General features: G+C 41.7%; 1 protein-coding gene across 1 annotated transcript in view; it reads right to left on the bottom strand.

Annotated features, from left to right (window-relative positions):
- cacna1g (calcium channel, voltage-dependent, T type, alpha 1G subunit) overlaps positions 1 to 24,842 on the bottom strand; it is a 321,041-nt gene that overhangs the window by 109,361 nt on the left and 186,838 nt on the right. Inside the window, exons 7-10 of the mRNA XM_039616673.1 lie at positions 23,744 to 24,038; positions 23,125 to 23,217; positions 21,798 to 22,668; positions 19,952 to 20,352 (exon numbers count right to left, since the gene is read on the bottom strand). Of these exons, the coding sequence (XP_039472607.1) occupies positions 19,952 to 20,352; positions 21,798 to 22,668; positions 23,125 to 23,217; positions 23,744 to 24,038 (1,660 nt within the window). The remainder of the gene's footprint in view (positions 1 to 19,951; positions 20,353 to 21,797; positions 22,669 to 23,124; positions 23,218 to 23,743; positions 24,039 to 24,842) is intronic.

Below are 24,842 nucleotides of genomic sequence, written 5' to 3' on the forward strand. Positions count from 1 at the left end.
TGGTGTGTGTGTGTGTGTCTGTAAGCATCTGAGCGCAGAGGGGAAAACAGGCAATGAGAACAAGCAGACAGACAAGGGAAAGAGCTTGCGAGCCAAAGATAAAAGGCGCGGCACATCCAAATGTGACGCTTTATGTAAATCAGACTTCTATAGCGGGTATCAGTAATTATTGGCGGGAAGAAAAGAGGCGGAATGATGTTGTGTGTCTGTGGCCTGTGCAGCAACCCAGACAGGCTTCATGAGGCCTTTCATCTCCATGCAATAAACAGTTTACACAGCTCAAAACGTGGTGTCACACACACACACAAATCTGTAGCACGGACAGGATAGAAGGTGTTGAAGGCCCAAAATGGGTTTTTACGTTTTCTATCATAAGTGTATGTGTCTCAATATCCCACTGTGAGTGTGTGTGTGTGGGTATAAATAGAGTCATCGTCCCAGCAGAAACATAATCCCCCGGCTGAACCAGGAGGTAATGCAATGTAATGTAAACAGTGTGTGTCATTAAGGCCCGTCCTGGTGGGCTGTCACTAATCACTACACACCATGACTGTTTAAGCAGCGATTACACAACACTAGCAAGGATACACAGAGAAAAGGAGACAGAGATTAGCATCACCAGTTGAATAACAGATCCACGTGCTGAATCGTGGCACCAGTTTGTCTAGAGCCCTTAAGCAGCAAAGTCAATCGGTTACTTAGAAATACGCTCACTGCTGGTATTGTTACACTGCTTTCATGTCAAACTATGGGAAAGACAAGAATTCACCTCCTCCAGTGTCCAGAACTTGGAGAGATCAACTTTGAATGGGTCTGTAACGACCTGGTTCGATCCTTGGCCATTTCATCCTGTCTTTAAGTCTCGCAAAGGGAATCGCAACGCTCATGGTAAACTAGGCTACAGACACTTCTTGTGTCTTGTTTAGACTAGTATGGAGATGCTGTACTGAGGGCATGTGTAGGGATTGGTTTTGCCTTAGAACAGGGGTAGGCAACTCCAGGCCTCGAGTGCCGATACCTGCAGTTATTAGATGTGTCCATGATGTGTCCAAATGGCTAAATTACCTCCTCAACATGTCTTGAAGTTCTCCAGAGGCCCGGAGAAAACCTGCAGGACACCAGTACTCGAGGCCTGGAGTTGCCTACCCCTGCCTTAGAAGATGGACCAGGTTAAATGCCAGTTGGAAGTTTGGTGGTTCAATCCCTGGCTCCTCCAATCTTATGCCAGAGTAGATACAGAACCACAGGTTAGTTCGTCAGTGTGTGTGTGTGTTAATCCTAGGCAGAAAGTCCTTAGATGTAAAAAACAAAAGGTGTCAGGCAGAGTTGAAAAGTGCGATATATAGCACTTATATGTAGGTGGAACTATAGGAGGAGAACTTCTGGTCAAAACCAGAAGAAAATTCAATTCAATTTAATTTTATATTGTAGCCAAAACACAACAACAGTCGGGCTAAGAGCAGTTTATACTATAAGATAAAGAACCTACAATAAGAGAGTGAAAACATCAACAATCAGATGATGCCAATGTGAGCAAGGACCTGGTGACAGAAAAAAACCTCCCACAGAACGAGGCTCAGGGAAGGGCCAACCGGTTGGGTATAATCTGTGAATCTCTGAGCGTCTGTACTGATGCATTATTAAAATGGCAGTAAAAACCAAGACAATCGTACACTCGAGTCTTCAATCTGATTGCTGCAATAGGAGCAAAAGCCGCAAGGTTACAAAAATTGTGCCCTGATATGAGACTGCAGAGAGCAATTCTGAATATTTCCTGAATACAGGCACAGAGCGTAGATTTTAGTGGTGTTTTACTATAAGGTTGGAGATTGTAACCAACTGAATTCCTGCTCATTACCTTTCCTTCACAAACAAGTAGTTCAACTTTCAGTACACTGCCAGACGTGTACACGGGTGCAAAAGATCATAATTATGAGCGCCCATTTAAAACAGTTAAACCAGAAAGGCCAGAATTTCAGCCTACCCTTAAGTCACTATTTTATTTGCTAAAATAAAAGTGCAAAAAGTACACAGCAGCAGCATGCTGACAAAGGAACAGCTAAAAAAAACCTTCTTAAATCTTAGAGATGAATCGCGTTACTCACTGGGCGCATGTCTGAGTCGTGAAACAAAACAAGTCAAAAGCAACCACCATCAACAGAAAACTTCAATAAAGGGTGTTGACAGCTTGTTTGAGTTTCAACAAGTACACACTTACAAGTTGTTGCTTGGTATTAAGTCATTTTTTTCCCACAAGACCCTGAATTTAACAATAGGCCCGGAGGCAAATATCAGTCCAACAACACCAAGTGCTGATGTTGCACCATAACTCAGAGCTTGAACTTTCAGACTGTGCTTGTTATAATTAGCATTTTTAAAATAGGTTGTAATGGCTTTTGAGAATTGCAAGGAAATAATGCACAAGTTTTACTGACTTCAGCTGATAATATCAGCATTGACTGTTGGTAGACTAGAGTTAGAGGTAAACGTAAAGCAGTTTATATTCAACCAGTTGAGCTGTGGGTGCAAACAGACTTCCTGTTCTTAATATCAGCACTAGTGCTTTTTTAGTTTCCCCAGAGACTTGAAATCTATGTTTCTGGCACTCCAACTGTCCAAGGTTACTTTGTGTCATGTAGTATGTGAAGTAGTACTGTTGTTTGTATGTCTGATGTGCTAAATAAAAATTTGAATGACCAATTTGTCTTCCTGGAGAAGCACGGAAAAATTAAGAACACAGAAGTGCCATTGCCAGAAGGTTTTCTTGTTTCCCAGCACAGTGTCAGATGCATGGAGGAGACACATGTAGACAGGCAAATACCCTAGCAGAGCTGGACAGGGCCGTAGAAGGTCCTTAACCCATCAGCAGGACTGGTATCTGCTCCTTTGCGCAAGGAGAACAGGATGAGCACTGCCAGAGCCCTTCGAAATGACCTCCAGCACCACACTGGTCACAGTGGTGCCCAATTGGCAGGTCTACAACTGGTGCCCTGTGCTTTTCACAGATGGGAGCAGGTTCCCTCTTTGAACGCGTGAAAGAGTTTGGAGAAGCCGTGGAGAAGGTTCTATTGCCTGTAACATCGTTCAGCATGGCCGGTTTTGGTGGTAGGTCAGTGATGGTCTGAGAGGCATATCCATGGAGGGACACACAGGTCTCTACATATTAGGCAATGACACCTCCACTCCCATTAGGTATCATGATAAAATCCTGGTGCAGTGGGTCCTGGGTTCCTCCTGGTACACAGCAGTGCCCAGCCTCGTGCGGCAGAGTATGTTGGCAGCTCCTGGAGGATGACTGGCCCCTACGCTCGCTTGACCTAAATCCAGTAGAACACCTCTGGGACATTATCTTATCCAACTAATAAAGTCATGTCAATGTTCAGTAAATGAAAGTGAGAAAGTAAGAACGTGTGCAACTTGTAAAAGTCAGTAACTGCCATAGTTATTCCAAGCAACCAGTGTGGCTTCAGTGTTTGATTTCCTGTGCTTTGCAATTTGAGAATAGGTCAACGAATTGTCATATTTAGGTTTTTGTACATTGTACCCTTTCACTCGTTATGCATTTTAGGTTAAGCACCAGCATGTAACACAGCTGTGTATTACACTACACAGTAGAGAACATGTACAGAGGAGAGGGCCACATTGTTAAAAAAAGAATAATTTGCCGACAGTCTGCGGCGCAGCTCCTATCAGTGAACCCTGCTTCCTGAAAAACAAGCTTTCCCCCGTTTTATCTCACCTCTTTGTCTTTGTGTCTCCTGTGTCTGATTCTGTGTTCACAGACACAGATCAATCTGTTCGTTTGATCCCGTTGCTTTATTGTGTCCATTCATTTGTACAGGGACGAGTGTGGCGGCGGCAAATCCTTCATATTCGTGCACGAGCGCGCACAGATACATGATTAAGGAAAGTTCAAGGGGGTAAACAAATGCGGGGGCACTTAGATGTTTGTGTTTTCTCTCAGATGAATGCCCTCACACACAGTTATGCAGAAGCACACTCACACACACACACACACACACACACACACACACACACACACACACACACACACACACACACACTCAGTGCAGTGTGCAAAGAGGCGTCTCCAAAGTTACATTAATAGCCATGTGCACGCACACATCCACAGGCCACACACATAAATCCACACAGTGGAGCTCTACTCCCACACTCCTAACAATGTACGCACACATTTCTGCACAGACTCACACTTATAGCCATGCATGCAGACACACACATCCAGCTGTATAATAGATGTGGTTGATAAGCCAGAACAAGAAGTACACTTTTTATGAGGTGAGACTTGGACTGCAGACATCTGGGCCTTGAGACCGAGGTTCAGGTCATTATTTTTCCCCCACTGTTTCTGCTCTGCTATTGTTTCAGCTTGTATATTAGACATTCCTCAGACATCATGCAAGATTACTGCAAGAGAATGAGACCATAAAAGAGTTTCTCACACACAGAAGTGCGCATAGGAGCACACAAGAGGCAAAGAGGGAGAAAGATACGCCAACGAAACAACATATGCATACACATACGCTAGTGTCACAGAAGCCTCACAGCCATTAACTTATCAAACGGGAAAAATTTCTTAATTGACTAATGGCCAGTGAGGTGTACGTGCTACCTAGAGAGAGATTAATGCGTCCACATGCACGACCGTGTAAGCGAGAAAGACACTCTTGCTTTTCTAATTGCTTCCTTCGATGGCTGTTTCCTGGGTAATGAGGCTGCGGGAGCATTAGGAGGTAAAGTGTGTTAGATGAGGAATAGCGTTATCTGGTTAGCACTAATGTAATGCCACCTAATCTGATGTGATCTAATCTAAACGGGATGCTGTGCTCCGCGGCGCTCCAGACTGTCAATGATGCAGCGCCATGTCCGGTGTGTGCGGCGCGCGTGTGTTAGTTTAATCAAGTGGTTTTCATGGGCTCGCTACAGAAGAGGGCATTTCAAGTATGAAACGGACAATGATACACTCACTACTGGGGTTAGAGGTGATTTAATAACGATGAGGAGGATACAGTATCTCCTCATCATTGCCTTGTCTGAGATGATTTAATGATTAGGAAGTCTATAGCAGCCACTTAACAATAATTATGAAATGAAATAATGATGCGGAGTGTAATTTGGCTTTTGTTGGCCATACTGATACTACGATGGCCCTGAAACGCATTGCAACTTGAGAAAATGCCAGTAAATAGAAACACAAAACAAAACGAAATGCCACAAAAGCCCTTCCCCCCCTTGACACAACAAAGACAACGTTGTTTTTGGTGCTTTGTAGCATTTTTTTCTTAAGTTGCAGTTGCAATGCAACCATTAGAAGTCTTCTTGCTAACTTGATTTAGGTTTGCAACCCATCAAGATTTAACTCAACATCCATTGATGTCAAAGAAACAGGTTAACAACATGGAACAATATGGGCTGTCCTTGGTGTTTTTAAAGCTTTTCTTCTTCTCTTTGCTGTGACACTACAGCAGGGGTGTCCAGTCCTTCAGAGCTACTGTCCTGCAGCTTTTAAATGCATCCCTACTCCAACACAGTTAAATCAAATGGTTGGATTACCTCGTCAGCATGCCATGAAGTTTGGCAAATACCTGAAAACAAGCCATTCATTTGATTCAGGTGCGTTGGAACAAGGATGCGTCTTAAAGCTGCAGGACAGTAGCTCTTGAGGACTGGAGCTGGACACACCTGCACTATAGGATTCTCTTTTTTGTCTTTTTTTCTGCTGTTCTGAGATAGTACACTCCAGTCCTTCTAAGCTTCAGCTCCCGAAGCAGTAGTAGGCTACAGATACATGGTACAACATTGGTCCCAGCCTTATTGAGCCTATGCAATGTTGAAAATGTAAAGTGACAAACTTTTGAATTATTTCTTCTCAACTTGCTACTTTGGGCATCCAAACACAGAAGTGTAGAAAGTAAGTAAGTAAAAGACTGCACTCACGATATGTGTGAAGAGCTGCAGCAATATAGCTTTGCTGTTCCCTCTGTGCCACACATAAGGTAACAGTGTTATGGTAGGTTTTTAGTGCTATACATGAAACTGCAACTCCCTCTTTGACCTTGAGCCTGGCTAAAGCCTTGCCTTTTCAACTCTGTTGTTGTCACGAAACCCGCAATGCGCAAAAACCACAGCACTCCAATCATTATTGTTTTATGTTGTGCCAACCATGAACTGGCAAGTCGCATTAACATTCTTATTGATGGGGTGAATTCAAACAGAAGGACTATTTGAAGTTAGCTTAGGAAGTTGCTATAGTCATTTTTGGCTTATTGTACCTTTGGTTTTGGTGCCTTCATGGATCTGTCGTGGCAACAGTGTGACCAGTCTCACTCCCAACTTTTCATTTTTGAATTCTTGGTCAGGTTCCCTTGAATTCATGCTGGATGCACTTTCTACTCATGAGCTTCATTTTAGCAGTGTGCAGATTTAATGTTGTGAATAAGAATATTTTAGACCAAGCTGTGATGTTTCCAAAAGCTTAATGAAATTGTTTTAGTAGCTCAATCCGATCGAAGAAGGAAAACTAAGAACCTGTGTGCTTTAACTGGATGCAAACTTTTTCTGACAACACTGGCTTGGCCAATGTACAAATTAAAATTTAGGCTTGACAATGGGAGTAAAGCTAAGCTAATTGGCTACCTGCTGTAGCTTAATATTTACTGAACAGATATTATAGTGGTCATGCTTATTTTTCATTATATCAAAAGATCATATTTCGTACTAATGCAATAAATCTGGTGTTAAACAAGGCTCAATTAATATAATGGTTTCTTTAGTAAGTTCTCTAAACAACAATGTCACCTTGTTATTATGGCATCTGACATATTCTGTCATAATAAACAATATAAGTCAAATGAACTTTTACTCCCGGTCTTAAGAAAACTTAAGAAATTTCAGTACCAATAAAGTTCTTTTGGACAAAGGCTAACCATGATTCCTTGGAGTGATAATAGTTAAGAGATGGAACTGGACTTGCTGCATTGATAAGGTTTTAGGAAAATTATTTAAAAAATCTGTGATAATTTCGATAAATAGCATGTAGAGTCATGTGAAAAAGAAAGCTTTCACAGGACCCTAGGCAGTCCTGTGAAAAAAGAAGTAATGCCTCCGTTAAGAGCCTAAATCACAGCCATGTGCTGCTAATCAAATACACTTGATTAACTAATTATCAGCAAGTGTGACCATCTCTATAAAAGCAGAAGTTTTGGCAGTTTGCTTGTATGGAGCGTTCAGGTGTGTGTTAACACAATGCCACAATCATCCCAAGAGTGAGCAGCCCAGCAAATTCACCACTAGGTTAATCCGTGTAACACTCTGAGATGCAGTTTCTGTTTCTTGTTTGTTTTTTGTTTAATTTTTTTGGGGGGGGCGGGGGAGTTCACAGGTCTCAGTTAGCATGTTAAATGTTCAACTTAATGACAGTACAATTAGAAAAAGGCCGGCTTGTTTGTTTGTCTCTAAAAACAACACGGCGGCAAAGCTTACATTTGCAAAATTGCATCTGAGCAAACCACAAGACATCTGGAACAATGTCCTTTGGACAGATGAGACCAAAGTAGAGATGGTTAATCATAAAGCACAGCACCACATTTGGCCAAAACAAACACAGCTTATTCAATACAGTTCACTTCCATTTTTTTCTGTAGTGCCAATTCAAAATAACAGTCACCTCAATGTGTTTTATATTGTAAGCTGAAGACCCTGCAATAAAGAAGAAGGAATGAAGAAAGAAAACAGCAACTATAAAATGACAGCATATGAACAAGCACCTGGCAACAGTGGGAAGGAAGAACTCCCTTTTAACAGGAAGATGCAGAGTGGTGTCATCTGATTACCTGATCCAGCCCTAACCATAAGCTTTATGAAAAAGGAAAGTATGACCTAATCTGAAAGTAGAAATGGTGTCTGTCTCCCAAATCCAAACCGGGAGTTGCTTTTGTAGAGGAGGGCCCTAAGATGGGGCCACAATACTCAAGACCTTGTATGTAATATTAGGAAATACACCAACTGTGTTTGTATTGATATTACATACAATACCAACTGTCAAGAATGGTGGTGCTTGTTTTGCAGCCTCAAGAACTGGGCATCTTCCAGACATTGAGTAGATTGTTCACTCCTGCGTATACCAAAGTGTTTTAAAGTCAAATGTAAGGCCATCTGTTCAGAAGCTGAAGCGTGGCCCAAAATGGGTTATACAAATCTACAAGAAAAGAAAAGAATCAAGTTATTGCAATGGCTCAGCTGGTGTGCAACCTTTAACCCGATTACAATGCTGATATAACCTTGGGAGAGCTGCGCATAAATGAATGTCTGCAAACCTCAGTGAACTAAAACAATGTTCTAAAGAATAGTGGCTGAAAATTTCTGTGTAGCAAAGTGAGTACAGACAGGGATGAAATGATTACTTCAGTGTTTTGCTGCTAAATGTGGTTCCGCAAGCAACTAAAACAAAAGGTGAGTTTTTCACAGGATCTGTCATATCTTGCTTTTTGGCATGACCACAATATTTGCTTTCCACAGGTTTTGTCAAAGATTACTTAGTTTTTTGGGGGGTTTTGTGGTTTTTTTTTTTCAAGAATCATTAATCTGTGTGTTCATTTTTTTCCTCTTTTAATGAAATGTTAAATCTTTCCTGCATAAACATCTGCTCTCCAAGGCAAAATAAAGGCTGAGACCAGTGCTTAAAGCAACAATAAGATAGGGATGAATTGGCAGATCCAGCAGAAGAGCTTGAAAGGAGAACTTTCTAAATACAGGCAGCATGTTATTTGACATCTCACTGAACCAGGAAATAACCGAAGCCATCATTTGATCACTCCATTGATTCTCTCTTTTTGATTTCATAGCCTTCAGGGCTGGAAAAGCCCTCGTTTTATAAGCCAGGATTAGGGACTGTTGTTTTGCCTTCTCCGTCTTACCGTCGTTCAAATTAGAAAAACACATTTCCTAGGCCTGTCTTGGAGGGTGGCCAGTGTCTTCACATGCCAACTCTACATTCCTCCGCCAGGGCAGGATAAAAGCTGAATAAATATTGTCTCTGGTTTGAGCAAGAAATACAGCAAGAGGGTCTTTTCTTGGTTTGGCAGGGGCAGAAAAAAACACGCATGTCTGCCCAGTACAATGGGGCAATATGTAAAGAGGTGTTCATCGCACATAAACACACTGTTTATTAATTCCATCACCGGCAGCACAGAGAGGGATTTTAAAATTTGGTTAATGACATGACCTTACTTTAATGAACCTGATTCTGTTTTATTCCTGGATTAATTATCAGGCTGTTTTTATTTTGACAGAAAAGAGAGAGCTGTCTTAAAATAGTCACGTGCCCATACAATTCTGCATCACATCCAGCAAATGTGAGGAGATTTTTTTTAATTATCACTGTAATCAGTTACTAAAATCAACAAAATGTGACTATTGGGAATTTCTCAAAAACAGGTAGCCTGGAACTAAAAGCAAGATGTTTTCCTAAAATTAACCACACAACTCTGATGTTGAAACCTATTAAACAAAACATCAATATCACTGATTTTAAAAAGAAGCTTAGCCTAAAAACTTCAATATATGGCTCATATGAGCTTCCATTTTCACCGCTCCTCCTATAATACCCCCAAGTATACATGGTCCAAAAAGGGAAATGCGAGGGCTGCATTAGGGTTGTGTATTTTGCTTCTTTTCCAACACTCATGAAGGAAGAACACAAGCTCAAACACGTGCACGATGCGCAATCGCTGACATGTTTTGCTGTTTCTTAGCGCTCAAAAGATCAAAGAGCACCGATATACTATTCCTCTTCAAGTGAGTAGCTTTTAAGGTCAATAAAGTCAAACTGCTGCTTATGGGAAACATGAAGCAAGTGACCCAAAAGTGACTTCAGATCACTTTGTGCTCATGTAAAAGCTGCACAGCCAAATCAATATTCATGTCGGTGCTAAAAAGCTTTCACTATAACACCAACTCCAATTAAAAAAAAACACAGGAACCATGCATTTAAACCTTTTCCCTTGACACCTCTGTTTTGCCATGCCTCTTATACTTCTACTCAAACTATTTTGGTATCAGCGCCTCTTCGCTGAGGGAGCGAGAAAGGCCGACGAGGGAGCTGAAGAAAAAGGATGCAGAGGAAAGAGTGACAGGCTGTCTCTGTGGCCGTATAGATGTAAAGTGAGAAAGAGGTTGACCTTCCCAAGTAAACAGACTATGGGCTGTGTCACATAGTTGGCATGCACGCAACTATTCCATCAGCTCCACCATAAATGGTAACAGTCTTAAACAGCACAGGGAGATAAAACAGACACCCTCTCTTTACTCGTCCAACCCGCCCTCCACACATCGCCCCCTGTATCCCATCACCTCCGAGTCCTAACACTCCCCTTATCCATATCCAACACTCTATTTCATTATCTTTTTATATCTCCGTCTCTGTGTCGCATACACATTTACATACACTGCTCGCTGGCACGGTCTGCTGCCCCTCTGCGCACAGAGCATGTGTGCGCTGGTTCAAGTGTTTGTGTATGTTTTTCTGAGTGTGCATTTAAGAGATAGGAAACAGACAGAGGGGTTCTGTTATGTGTCACGGACAGCGAGGCTGAGGCTGTAGCTCTGCACAGGGGACTGCAGGGTAACAGTAGGTCTGTATTTTGAAGGACGCGCATATGAATCAATTGGACCTGTGGTTTACATTTCAGGGGTAAAGTCACATCTGCACATACTGTACATATATGTGTGTGTGTGTGTGTGTGTGTGTGTGTTCATTTGGACTCATTCAGTGTGTCAGATCCTTTTATATGTCTTGAGCTAAAGCGTAATTATTTGCAGAGCAGTATTTAAAGCTCATGGCTCATGGCCAAAAGTATTACATCTGCTCTTTAATCACTATAATGAGTAAATATTCTATAGAGAGATGAAAAACTAAAGTGGGCCTTAATCTAATTTGAAAAGAATTATGCTGTAAATGCAAGACATGTTTCAGGCAGTTGTTTCAATCTGCCAACTAGCTGAACTAATTAAGCAACAAAAAAAATGATTAAAAAACAATGACATATCAGCACTTTACAGAGTGTTACTTTAATGGCTAATTTCCCCCTCCATAACAAGCATAGAGGAGCAAATGAATTTCTTTAAAAACTTGTTTATTATGAAACTGTTTAGACTTAAAGTTATGGATATGGCTGCTTTGGCTTCCTTGACTGACAGGTGTGCTAGCATATTAGCCAATAATTACTAATATAACTCTGTTATATTAGCTGTTAGTGGCTTTTCTAGCACTTAAATGGATTTATCTGTCAAAACACATGCTTGCTTTGAGGTACAACCCATCCAAGAAGTTTAAGTTTTGAGTAAAATTCAAGCATTTTATTAGTCAGGCACTTTTAGACAGGCTTTATGTTTATGAACGCTGGTTGCTAACCAGTCTAGCTAGCTTTAGCTTATGGGTTACAGCCGCTACATCCGTCCTTTAAATTGAATCTATAACCATAATCCGTCCTGTCTTAGTCTAGGTATATTCTTGTAAGGTTTAGAAAAAGGAAAGACCTTGGCAAAATTAGCTACATGCCCCATGTTTGGTGTTTATAAGAGCGCCAACAATCCAGCTGAATTTAGCTTGTAGAACCACATTAACTGTGCAACATGCTTACTCTAAGGATTTCTTTTCAATTGTACTATTGGGACATTGGCGTGGAAAAAAAAATCCAAAGCCAATAGAGCACAACAATGTCTTTGCAACTAGCAACAGAATATGTGGCTGAGACATTTCAAAGTTAGCACCAGTGGCTCTGGTGAGCAGATATAAAAGGTGGGATGCGAGACAGCTACACATTTGTCGTTTGAAAGCATGTCAAATTAACTACAGGCTGGCCATTATGTAATGTGTTACATTGTGTTTCGTAAAGGAAGTAAATCTCATACTGAAAACAAAGTGTGACACTCAGTTAAAGAGCTTCTGTGCTCACAGTCTCTGTCTGCCTGACAGCAATATCCGCTTTTACTGACATCAGAGCCATGAGTAAGAAAAAAGTGTGTTTAGGGTCTGAACTTTTGCCTCACACAAGTTAGATGTACATATTTTTGCCTCATTGTTTGAAATTTTAACCATGTTCAGTACAGGTATCTAACATTGTAACATTACTAAAGAAATCAACTGAAAAACACAGAAGATTAAGGATACTACACAAGTTTTAATATGTTGCATTGGTTTCAATACCTTTCCTCAAAATATGTCTTTTCAAAAGTAAAGCGTTCTCATATTGCTGCACTGCTGTGGTATTTGTGTATAGAATTATGGATAATAAACTGGTGAGAAAAATGGAAATTACAGTTAGTCTGGATCTTAAAGTGAAATCCGGAAATACAAACAAACACAGCTGCAAAGTGAAAGCATATTCTCTTCTATCTGCTCATACTTTGCATACTTTGTGATTGATGAGCACGTGCAGTGCATTTATTTCCAGCAGACACCCTGACGGGCTCTTAGAAACAGGTTGCGCTTCGAGTTGAATTCACTTTGCACGTGTGTTGTAGTCGTGTTTTGCATGTTTGCCTCTTCATCAATTATTCATCAGCGTGGTTGTTTCATCTTCATAAATTCTCAGCCAGAACTCTATAACCTCATTTGGAGACGAATTAGACACATAATACCAGCTCTATATTATGTGTCTGTGTGTATCATCTATTTACAGAACAGAAGGGGGTACCAGAAAACAGGTCAACGTGATCGATAAGCTGTCACACTCAACGCAGGTGAAGCACTTTCTTAAAGGTGTAGTTTTCTTTCTTTCTTTTCCCCTCAAACACAATCTTTGACTTGCAAACAGCAGATGATACTTTGGCGGTTCTATGATTTGTTTGGATTACATGCTATAGCCATAATTATGACATCTACACTGTCCAAAAGCATCAGCCACAAAAAACATCAGATCTCAACGAGAAATATATATATAGTGATATAGTAAATGGACTGATTTTTATATAGCACTTTTCTACTCTCCCGGAGTACTCAAAGCGCTCTATACAACATGCCACATTCACCCAATCACACCCATTCTCACAAGCTCTTTCTCTATACTTAGTGCTTTCTAACTACATTCACACACATTCATACTCCGATGGATGCATCGGAGAGCAACTTGGGGTTAGTATCTTGCCCAAGGATACTTGACATGCAGACTGGGGGAGCCAGAGAGCGAACCACCAACCTTCCGATCAGTAGGTGACCTGCTCTACCTCCTGAGCTACAGCCACCCCCATATAATCTGGGCATTTTGTAAGGAACAAAAGAATGCCACATGATTGGAATAAAACTGAAATCACTGAGCTCCTGGACAGTCTGAGATACAACCTGGAAGCATCGGATGGACCAAAGCATAATGTCCCAAGGTTGTTCTATTGAATGTATTTCAGGCAAACGTGGGGGGAAGTCAATGATTTCAATTGATCAGTTCCTTTGTCCTCTAGGAACTGTCTGCATACTCTCACCACACAGGGCGGGGCATTGTCATAGACCTGGAGGAACCCAGGAACCACTGCACTAGTGTAGGGTCTGGTGCAGTGGGCCCTGGGTGCCATTAGGTATCAGGATTCCATCCTGATACCTAATGGCGCTCAAGGTTGCCTAGCTTGTAGAGGTCTGTGTGTCCCTCCATAGATATGATTCCCCAGACCATCAACGAAACCACCAACAAACTGGTCATGCTGGACAATGTTACAGACAGCATAACAATTTCCATGTTCTCAAGACCAGAACCTTCTCTAATATGTGAAAAACAGGGAACCAGTGGTGCTCCTGCCATTTCTGGTATTCTATGGCAAATGCCCATCCGGCTACACGGTACCAGGCAGCGCGCAACCTATTTATCTGAGCACAAAGGAGCAGGTACTGGTCCTGTCGGTGGGTTAAGGACCTTCTATGGCCCTGTCAAGCTCTCCTAGAGGAACTGCAGGATGCAGGTATTGCCTCGCTAGCAGCAGTGACGCTAACCTTAACCTAGATTAACAAAGGATTTTGTTACTTAACTGACCCTCTCATTGTTCCTTTCATTTCTTTGTGCAGTGTATGATGCATCCACTTTGTCTGAGCCACAACCCATATATTATTGAACACATTTGTTTTTTAATCTAACCAAAAGTAAAATTACAGAAATTCCCACCGGGAAAGGCTATTTTAATCTCTGCTCTTGGGATTTCTGTTCATCGGCCAATTTCATTAGATACTTTCATGTTTAGAACACGTCCGTGCGGAAGCGGTTGTAGCTAATTAAATATCCAGCTAATAAAACAGCTATTTACTCATTGGAAAAGCTTATTCTTACCATATGGAGAGCGGAGCATTCATCCTAGCCAACCTCGTTTTTTGCTTTCCCATTTGTTTCCCAGACTTTGAGAAGGTGAAACGCCATCTCCAGGGCACCAATATTTATCAAATCTCCAAATTTCTCTGTTTACTTTCGGTCAGACTTGGAAACAAACACTTGAAGTGATTCATATAAAAATCAAGATCTTGGAAAGCTTTGAGGACATTGTGGTTTTTGCCCCTCCTGTTGAGTTTTTCTGCAAACAAGGTGAAGAATGCAAATCGGCCACAATTATCCATCCTTATCCACTTATCCAACTTGGGGTCACTGGGAGAACTGGAACCTACTGCAGCTGTCATAGGGTGGGAAGCAGAATACACCCTGGACAGGTCACCAATCAATCACATGGCTAATCCACAATGACTTACACATGATTGAGAAATACGTAACACACACACACACACACACACACACACACACACACACACACACGGCAGAATTATCCTCATTTTGAAAAAATAAATAATGTACAATAATAAATATACAGACAGCAAACAACAACAACATAAAAGAACAAATGTGTTTGAATGTCAACAGGACGTAAAAAGAAATAGTATTGAGAAGCAATGATGATGTGTTAGTGGCTGAGTCAGTGTTTCAGTCATTTTACTTATTTATTTTTGTTTGTGACGAGAAAAACAACAAGGTGAAGCAGCCACTGTGGTTGAAAAAGAAGCCAATATATAAATGTCAAAAAGTGCAGTTCCTCTAATGGCATCACTTGACTGTTTCTTAAACATGAACTGCATTAAAGATGGAGGTAGCCACTATGATGTCACCTGCTGATGGTGACAGCCTTTTTGGAGTCACCATCTCGAAAGCTTCTTTTGAAGCCAAATACAATAACAATTTAATGGGTGTATCTGAGTGTGAGACTGAGGACTGCTTACTGATTGGTTAAACAATGGTCAACGTTTTCCTATAGACGTTCCTAAATCTTTTTTTTAAACCAGCGGTCACCCATGCTGGCCACTAAAACAACAACAAGATTAGGGCACTTGCATTGACTTCATCTATCTGAGGAGTACAGCCCCATAAACCTCCATGAAAAAGATACTTCCACATTTGATCTTCATACTTTTGTATTCTCTATAGTTTCCCGTGCATGAGCTAGTCCAACTGGTATAGCTAATAACGCCCAAGCTCTATTTGATCATCCAAAGATGCTGACATCCCAATTATAAAAATACAGCTCATGACAGCTCAGTGAGATAACTACATCCCATTTCAATAGGTCAGCTTCCCAACCAACACAGGGGAGTTTCCTTCTATTGCCACTAAAGCTCATGAGCATCAAGGATAATGCAACACAATCCATAACTCTGTTAGACACATTTTGTGCTTGTTTGATCAAATTCAATTATATTGTATAACACCAAATTATAACAACAGTCACTTCAAAGCATGTTATCTTGTAAGGTAAAGGTCCTACAGTAATACAGAGAAAACCCCAACAATCAGATCACCCCCTAAGAGCAAGCACTTTGTAACAGTGTGAAGGAAAAACTCCCTTTTAACAGGAAGAAACCTTCGGCAGAACCAGGCTGAGGGAAGAGCAGCCATCTGCTGTGGGAGTAAGGAGAGGAAGACTGGACAAAATACATGCTGTGAAAGAGAGCCAGAGATTAATAATAACTAATGATTAAATGCAGAGTGGTGTGTAAGCACATCGAGTGTGAAAAGAGGCGGGTGAAGAACGATGTCCCATTGCATCATGGGACATCGAACCTACAGAGGGAAGATTTAAGGTCACCTGATCCAGCCCTATCTATAAGCTTGATCAAAAACAAAATTTGAAGGCTAACCTTAAAAGTAGAGAAACAGTTTCTGGGACAACCCGGTAATAATGGAATCCAAAACTCCAGCCTAAAGGTAATAAATGCATGAACTAATGTTTCAGCATCACTCTGAGACAGGATGTTTCTAAATGAAATGAAACATTTCAGTGTGGACATGTTTTAAATTAACTTAAAACACTTTATTTTTTTACTTTTTAATAAATTGCACATCATGCTGACTCCAGAGTTGTTACAGGATGTAATCTGAAGGTGTTTATTGCAGTTTAGACAAACCAGCAACATTTGATGAGGATCTTTATGATTTTGTTTAATTGCCTCCACATGACGAGAAATTAAATAATCAGAAATATTGTCTTTTAACTTTGGGAACTACAGATTCATTTGTTCAACCTCATGAAAATCCTTCATCTTACTCCAAAATGTAATAGATAAAATATGAACCTACGCAGTACTAAGAGCAATAGGTGGAAATTCAGGAGACTTTCTGCCCGTCAAACTAGTTGAAACAGGAAAAGTGGCAGCATGAGGTACACACTCAAAACTCCAGGAGGAAACTTGGCTGGACGATGTATGGAAATTGAAAGGCAGCCTCTCCTCCATATGGACGGAGTTACAGAGGAAAAGGAGGCTTAGTGATCTTTGTGGCTATTGGATGTCGATGGGCTTACAATCAATGAAGCGTCTCACTGAAGTCTTCAGCTGCCTGTCTGGAGACTGGAGGGATCCATGTTACCCAAACTAGAAAAGAGCACTCGAGAAAGAAGTGAAAAGGTTGAAGAGGACAAAAAAAAAAGGCAGGGGAGGAACTGACGCAGAACAGTGTGTGAAAAAAGGAAATAAAAGAGGTGGAGGTGAACAAAAAAAGAGCAAAAAGTGAAAAAGCAAAAAGAGGTTGATGGAGGCTAATAGGTCTACAGAGGGGGAAGAAAAGAGGAAGCAGTACAACCAGAATTAGAAAAAAAAGCTATGAGCAAGAGCACGAGAGGAAAAGTCAGGAGGAAAAAAAACGATGAAGGGAAAGTAGAAACTAGAAAGCTATAAAACTTACTCTGCGTGTGTGTGTGTCTCTGACATCTGGATATGTTTATAGGCACTGGGTCAGTGACCGAAAGTAACCCCCTAAAACCTGGCTAGGCTTCAATCTCCTACTACACACCCACACACACACACACATAAACACAATACTTGTGTCCTTAGTGTTATATAACTTTACACCAAAACCGCACGTGCCAAAAACATAACCCAAGACAATAGCCTCAAACACAATACATACCCCAAACCTGAAAGCTGCACTTGGCAATCTTCTTTATGTCCTCTATTAAAAAAATACTCATGAGAACATCAGAGGAGGAAAAAAGACACCACAAGACAACTTTTTTTTCCCGTTTTAGTAGAAATTGAATTGTAAATTACGAACGCTAATACAACGAATATCCAGGAATAGCATTTAGCTTTGCCAAATACCTTTTGAAATGTATTCAGTGCCTGTATGGAGTTGGCAACAAAAATAACTGATGAAGAATGGAAACAGATGTTTAATGAGATTCATGAAGCTACCAAATCTTTAATTTTGAGGGAATTTGCTTGGAAAATAAACATGACACACTTGTTGACCCTGGAAATTACTTCTAATTGTAGCAGGAGTTTAAATTCTCAACACTAGAGAAACTGTAGTGAAAGCAATGCAAATTACTGACATATTTTTTAGTCATGCAAATTATCAGACACCAGTTTGTACAGAAGGTTTTTTTTTCTCTCATGTATAAAGAGTACAGTTTGTGTTTGTATATGTATATGAAAATAATAAAGCTGTACTCAGTGTATGCAAAACTTTGTGTTTTTGTTTTTTAATTAAATTTCTCTTTTTTAATGAATTTTAATATTAGGATAAAATGTGTTTATTAGTAAAGCTTTGGTTAGGCAAAACATATCAAAACATAAATGACGCAAGTCTTGAGCAACCTGTCATGTCTTTATATTTGCTTTAAATGCTGTTTTTGTTTGTTCAGCCACTTCACAATAAATCATTTAAGCAGAAAAAAGGCACCTAACTCAAGGGATTTAACCACGCAGGTAGAGGGCTGCAGAAATGGTTGTCGGTCTGTAAGGTTCTCCTCTCTCCACAGAGCAACACTGGAGCTCTGTGAGAGTGACCATCGGGTTCTCGGTCACCTCCCTGACTAAGGCCCTTCTACATCAATTGCTTAGATTGGCTAGGTGGCCAGCTCTCGGAAGAGTCCTGGTGGTTCCAAACTTCTTCCATTTAACTGATGATGGAGGCCACTGTGCTCATTTGGACCGCCAATGCTGCAGAAATTTTTCTGTACCCTTTCCCAGATCTGTGCCTCGTTACAATCCAGTCTCAGATTTCTAACGGACAATTCCTTGGACTTCATGGCTTGGTCAAGTATGTGATCTTATATAGGGAGCTGTGTGTGCTTCACCAAATCATGACCAATCAACTGACTTTACCACAGGTGGACACCAATCAAGTTGCAGAAACATCTGACAGATGATCAGTGGAAACAGGATGCACCTGAGCTCACTTTTGAGTGTCACAGCAAAGGCTGTAAATACTTACGTACATGTTATATATTTTTATATAATTTTCATAAATTTGAAAGAATTTCAAGCAAATTTTTTTTGCTTTGTCATTATGGGAAATTTGAGGTGAAAAATGAACTGAATCCATTTTGGAATAAGGCTGCAAGATGACAAAATGTGGAACAAGTGATGCTCTGTGAATATTTTCAGGATGCACTGGGCCAATACAGAGAACCAGTATGAGCATTTTCCTGATACCTCTTTTAAACTCTGTAACCTCAACTGAAATCAATAGACTCCACTCAGAGAAATCGTCTGCAAAAGATCAAATGTTATACTGACACAGAAAAAAAGGATCAGTTACATCATTACTAATAGACAGACACTATCAATGCCAGTAAAAGTCTGCAGTACAACTGCATTAATATAAATACACATAGCTGGGTGGAGCTGTTGAAAAGCACTTTACGTGCTGCACATTTTCCTTTGACAATGAAAAGATTGACTGTAACTTAATTAACAGACACCTTAAGATAGAATGACTAAGCTCAGTGTGACCACTCTTTGCGTTCAGCAGATTTCCTTTTTTTTTCCTCACAGCAACTTAAAACAGACTGGATTCACACCTGGGCAACATCTGATCATACTGAATGTCAGACCGTATCCAGATGTGGCTACGGTCCGAGCATGCTGGATGTATTTACACCTTACATTATCATGCATTATTCCTAATCCAGACTAGCTAGCGCTAGCGCACGTTGCATGTGAATATCAGGTGTGAAGTGGGTCAAAGAGACAGCAGCGCAGGGATAAAAACAACCAAACAGCAGATTGAGAGGGAAAGAGTGAGAAAATCTGACGTCAGATGTTGCTGGGCCTTCCCTACCCGTTAAATCACCCCTTTACTTTCCTCCCTCTCTCGCTCTGTCTCTTTCCGTTTTCTCTCTCACATGGCTGTAATTATGCTCATGTAAACAAATGAGACCAGAGAGAGACATCAGGAATTCCAGTTGGGCCTGTGGGAGCGGTGTTGCTTGCAAAATCGCACAGAATGACACACGCACACACAGAGGATGTACAAGTCAAACTAATACTTTCCTACAATCGTTCTCTATCTGCGTGACTATATGCATCAGAATACTTCACATTTCCAGAGAGAAATTTTTCAAGGCATTTGAATATCACAGCACGGCAACTGCACATCCTTTTGTTGAAGAGAAAAACACATTAACTAACCTGCTCGTGGTACTCGATTCCCATGCTCAGAGTATTGATCAGAATCGCGATCATAATCCCTCGGCCAAAGTACTTGCTGTCCACGATCTTCCGGAAAGTGTCGCACACCAGCCTCCAGAAGTGAACAACCTTGGCGGCCGTTTTCCCCAACCTCCGGTGCTTCTTTTTGGGCTGCCGGCTGTCTCTTCTGTCCCTGTGGTGGAGGTCCTGAGTGAACTCGTATACCCCATCGCTGTCTGAGTCGCCAGGTGTCTCGTTGCCCTCGGTCCCGCCCTCCGATTCGTTGGCCAGGGCCTTGGCGCAGTAGGGGCAGCTCTCAGGGTCTAGTGTCAAAGCGGCCGTGTCCATGGCACTGCTGGTGGTGCTGAGGTCACGGGCTGACAGCTGGCAGGAGAGCTGGGCTGCAATGGAGTGAAAAAGGTCAGATGGAGAAGCTGAGGCAGAGAGAAGGGTACTGCGGTGGAATCAGCATGATTTTGATAAATTACATAAATGAAGTGGTTTGGACAAATTGTCAGATCCAATGAAAGAGATCGGTTGTGAATGGGAGCATTTTTAGACAGTTGCGTGTGTGTCAGGAAAAGTGTGTTTGACGGTGATGGGCAGTGTGTTATATGACTAATGCCTCGTCTCTACAGATTCTCTGGCCGCCAGCCAGCCTTTTTCCACCACCTGTACAACCCGAAGAGACCTTGACTGACTTTTGTTTGGCCTAAGACATTTTTTAAAAGTTGACCAAGAGGCATAAAAAGTTGGCTGGACATGAGGCATTAACATTTATTGACTCTAATTAGCACTCTATCTGCTTGTCATGAAAAAAGCAAAAATCTCTTTCTGGACAGTGTTGAGGCTTAGTCAGAACAAATCAATACTGCACAGCGCCAAATACGTGATTGCAGTTAAAGGAACACAACCACTGGTGTGTTACATCATTTCCTTCAACACCGATATGGAAATTAGCACAGGCTGAGTAAATGAGATAGCAGTGTTTCCCACACAAAGAGTCTTCTCGGGCAGGCTTCCCAGGTATATGAATGGCACCCCAAATACAGTATGTGATGATTAATTTTAGCATATTTTGAATTCTTTCTATCTGTCTGAGAGAACAATGTCATCTGTGATCGATTTACTGTTGGACCATTCCCTGACTCTTATTTTGTTCACTTGCTTGCTAGTCCTGGCCTTTCATGTTTTCTCTGCCAGCTGGCTCCCTGGCCAGGTTACTGTTGTCCTCCAAATCGTTCAGCTGCTACCCCAAAAGGGATCTTATCCACAGCCAGACATACTCCAACTTCACTATCATGGCCTACAGCTGGCAACTGTAGACTTTGTTCTGGTCTGGAGGACCACTGCAAACAGGATGGCCTCTTTAAATACAACCTGCATGTTGACAACTGGTTTGTGTGCAACCATGGCGAACTCAGAGGGTGCAGAGCAGAAGGGCTACCATTTACCAGCTGCAGAACATGATGGTTTAGTTCAACCGTGTGAGACCTTGGGATCATATCCTCTCTGCGGATATCAGCTGAGTGACATCATGGACCGCTACAATAGCAACCTGTCCAATGAGCCAGGTTGTAGGGAAAACACATGAAGCACCAGGGTTAGGCAGTTAGCAGTGACTAAACTGTCAAAATAAGACTGAGAAGATTATCCATGAGTAAATTAATTGGAATGACGTTCTCTCCTTCTCTCATATCAAATTTAATCACTTGTACTTGGTCAGCCAGTCATATATCAGGGTAGCTCACCCAAGTAAATCTAAACCTGTGGATATTCTATTTTTTTCTCCTATTCAGCTCAGCTAACACACAAGAATGCATCTGCTGCCTCACTGTGTGTCTACCTGTTGGACTGAGCGGGTCCACCAGACTCGATGGCCTTCTGTCCTGGGGCATTGGTGGAATATTAAGGTTGACGTTTGTCAGGGTGCTAGCTGCAATGCTCCCTCTTCTAGACTCGGCCAGAGCCCAAGCTTGAAGGGTAGGGTAGTTCTTAGGCCCTGGAGCAGCAAAGGGCACAGAGTTCCTCTTAATGGCCCTGGACTTGGGAGCCGGAGCCAAGGAGAAGAAGCCTGGAGCAATTCCAGAGTTGGTGTTGAAAATGCTGCAAACTGAGGATGAATCAGCAGCAGGACTGGACAAAATCGCAAGGTTCATATCGGACGTTGCTGCTGTAACTGAAGAGGGTAGCGCCACGGCAAGATGCCCACTTCCAGTGTTTGCTATGAGAGTCCCCCCGTTGTTGTTATGAGCCCCACCTTCCATCTCCCTACTGTCCAAACATCTGGTGCTCCCTCCTCCCCTCACACTACCATTCCCTAGATGGTAGTGGTGGTGGTGGTGCTGGTGATGATGATGCATTATGTGATGAACTGACACAGACCCCTGCCTAGAGGTCTTTCTCCTTCTCCTCTGGCTGTGGCTGCGTTGGATATCTGTGGCTGGGGGCGAGGCAGCAATGTGGAGCCCAGCACGACGGGCCAAGAGCCTGCAGATATGGGCTACTTGCTTGGCCCCCTTGCGGATGATGTGAACCAAGTACTTGAGGAGCTCGTCATAGCAGGAGCCTGGCTCGGAGAGGGATGCCAGAGTGCTGGCGTTGGACATGAAGCGCACTCGTTGTTCCTTCATCAGCTGGCTCTCCCTCTGCTTGGTCTCTGAGAACTGAGTGGCAATGACCACCAGGCACAGGTTGATCATGAAGAACGAGCCAATCTAAGGGGAAAGAAAGAGAGATGATGTTGTTACTGAGGTCTGAAGAATGAAGACTATAGCGAGAACTTTGTTTGAAAGATGCGTTGACCCAGGTAGTTGTTAGCATTAGCAATTAGCTCTGCTAATCTGAATAATTCAGCTGGACCTCTACTTAATGTTATGCTGTTGGGACTTTTTCAGGTATGTTACATACTATGTTACTTAGCATCTGTCTGCAGTTGTACAGTTTGTGGATAGAGATTACCAAGCATGCTAACCATTAGCTAATATCTTAGCACCCCACCCTCTTGTCCAAATATGGTAGCAGCGGCAAAAATTCTAATATTGAGGCTTAAACCACTGGGTAATATCATAGTACTTATGTCCATCTTGTGTACAGCCTACGTTCACACATGATCAGTGGATGCTCACACCCCCAGTTGACCCTCTTCTTCAGTCGTGTGCAGATATACTTACAATGATGAGCAGGATGAAGTAGATGAAGTTGTAGAAGGAGTGAGCATCCATCACAAAGTACATGATGTCCACCCAGCCTTCCAGGGTAATCACCTAAAAAGGAACACCAGGAGTTAAGTACACACAAACATAAAAAAAAATTGATAGAAGAAACCAAATAAAGAATGGAATTTAAAAATAGAACTTGAAAGAGGACATATTTCCCAGTGCTATAAATACCAGCACTCAGCATAAGAGTAATCCCCCAATATTTATGTTGTTTGTTTTACCCCACGCAGGCTAACCATCTTCAGTCTGGCTCTCTAAAAATATCCGCCCCCCAGCAAGACAACTATGACTGAATACTCCAACAAAATGTTATTCAGATGATGTGAAGATAGCAAAGAAATGGTACGGAAAAAATAAGCTGCAGTCTGGTGGTGCGATGTTGGTGACCTGCTAATCCTCTAAGCCCTCTTTCTCTGATAGACTAGCCCTGGGGTAATTAGGCTCCATTTCTCCCTCTTCATCTTCATTTTGGATTACAGGATTGTGCATGGGCCAAATCATACTGTATGTTGCCACTGCAGAAATACTGCTGATTTATTTTGGCATCTTCAAATCTGACCATTTGTCCTACCTGAAAGATGGCGATCCAAGCATAGCAGATGTTATCAAAGTTGATGGCTCCCTTAAAAGGGTTGATCAGACCAGCAGAGCAGTTGGTATAATACTGGTTCCAGTTGACGCAGGTGGTGTTGTCAGTGCTGTTATAAGAGTCAATATCCAGGGTGCACTCCAGGCCCCCCTCCTCATACAGCTTGGGAATCGAGCTACAGTCCCTCATGCCGTTCTCTCGGGGTTGAGAGCAGATGAAGGGGTTCTCGTCGTCGTTTTCAGTGTGGTAGTACTTTCCCCGCTCCACAGACAGAGGGCTTGCAGGAGGAAGAAGGGGAAATATTAGTATGGACTTCAGACTACATTAACTCACAGAAAAATCAGGAATAAATTAAAACGGCAGTGTGCTGGCCAAAAGACCCTGCAACATCAGAGAGACCCCAACAAAACCCCAGCAATTAAATAATCCAGAATCAGGGTCAGGGAGCTGCAGCTATCTGGTGAAACCAGTTGGGAATGGAGGGAAAGACAAGACAGCATATTTTAATAATCACTAATGTTGGTTTAAACCTCTATGCAATAGTGATCTATAAGTATAGGGGCACATACAGGCAGTCAATGAAGCCCATGTTCCTAATATGGGTAGAATACACCCTTTACTCTCACTGTTAGTACTCTTACTGCAGCATTCTGAATCAGCACAATGGTTCTCAGAGAGATTTTAGAATGACCCAATAATAATGAATTACAATAGCCCATCCTAAAAGTAATAAATGCATCAACTAGTCTTTCAGGATCACTCTGAAACTAGATTTCTTTTTAGATTAAAAAATGTGCAAATGAATAAAGGAAGTCCTACATAGTTGTTTAACACGCACATTGAAGGACATATCCTCCTCAAACATAACAGATTTCTTCAAGTTTACTGAAGGCTAAAGTAATGCCATTGAGAGTAAGTATCTGGTCAGATGCCATGTTTCTAAGAGGGCCGAGTACAATAACCCCAGTTTTGTCCAAATTTAGAAGTGTTGGCACACAGCTTTGAGGACAATAACACTGGAGGAATTGCTTTCATAAACTCAGTTACACCACTTTCAGAAAGACTATTGTATTATCTACTG

Source organism: Oreochromis aureus, linkage group 8 (genome assembly GCF_013358895.1).
Source record: "Oreochromis aureus strain Israel breed Guangdong linkage group 8, ZZ_aureus, whole genome shotgun sequence".
NCBI classification, from domain to species: domain Eukaryota; kingdom Metazoa; phylum Chordata; class Actinopteri; order Cichliformes; family Cichlidae; genus Oreochromis; species Oreochromis aureus.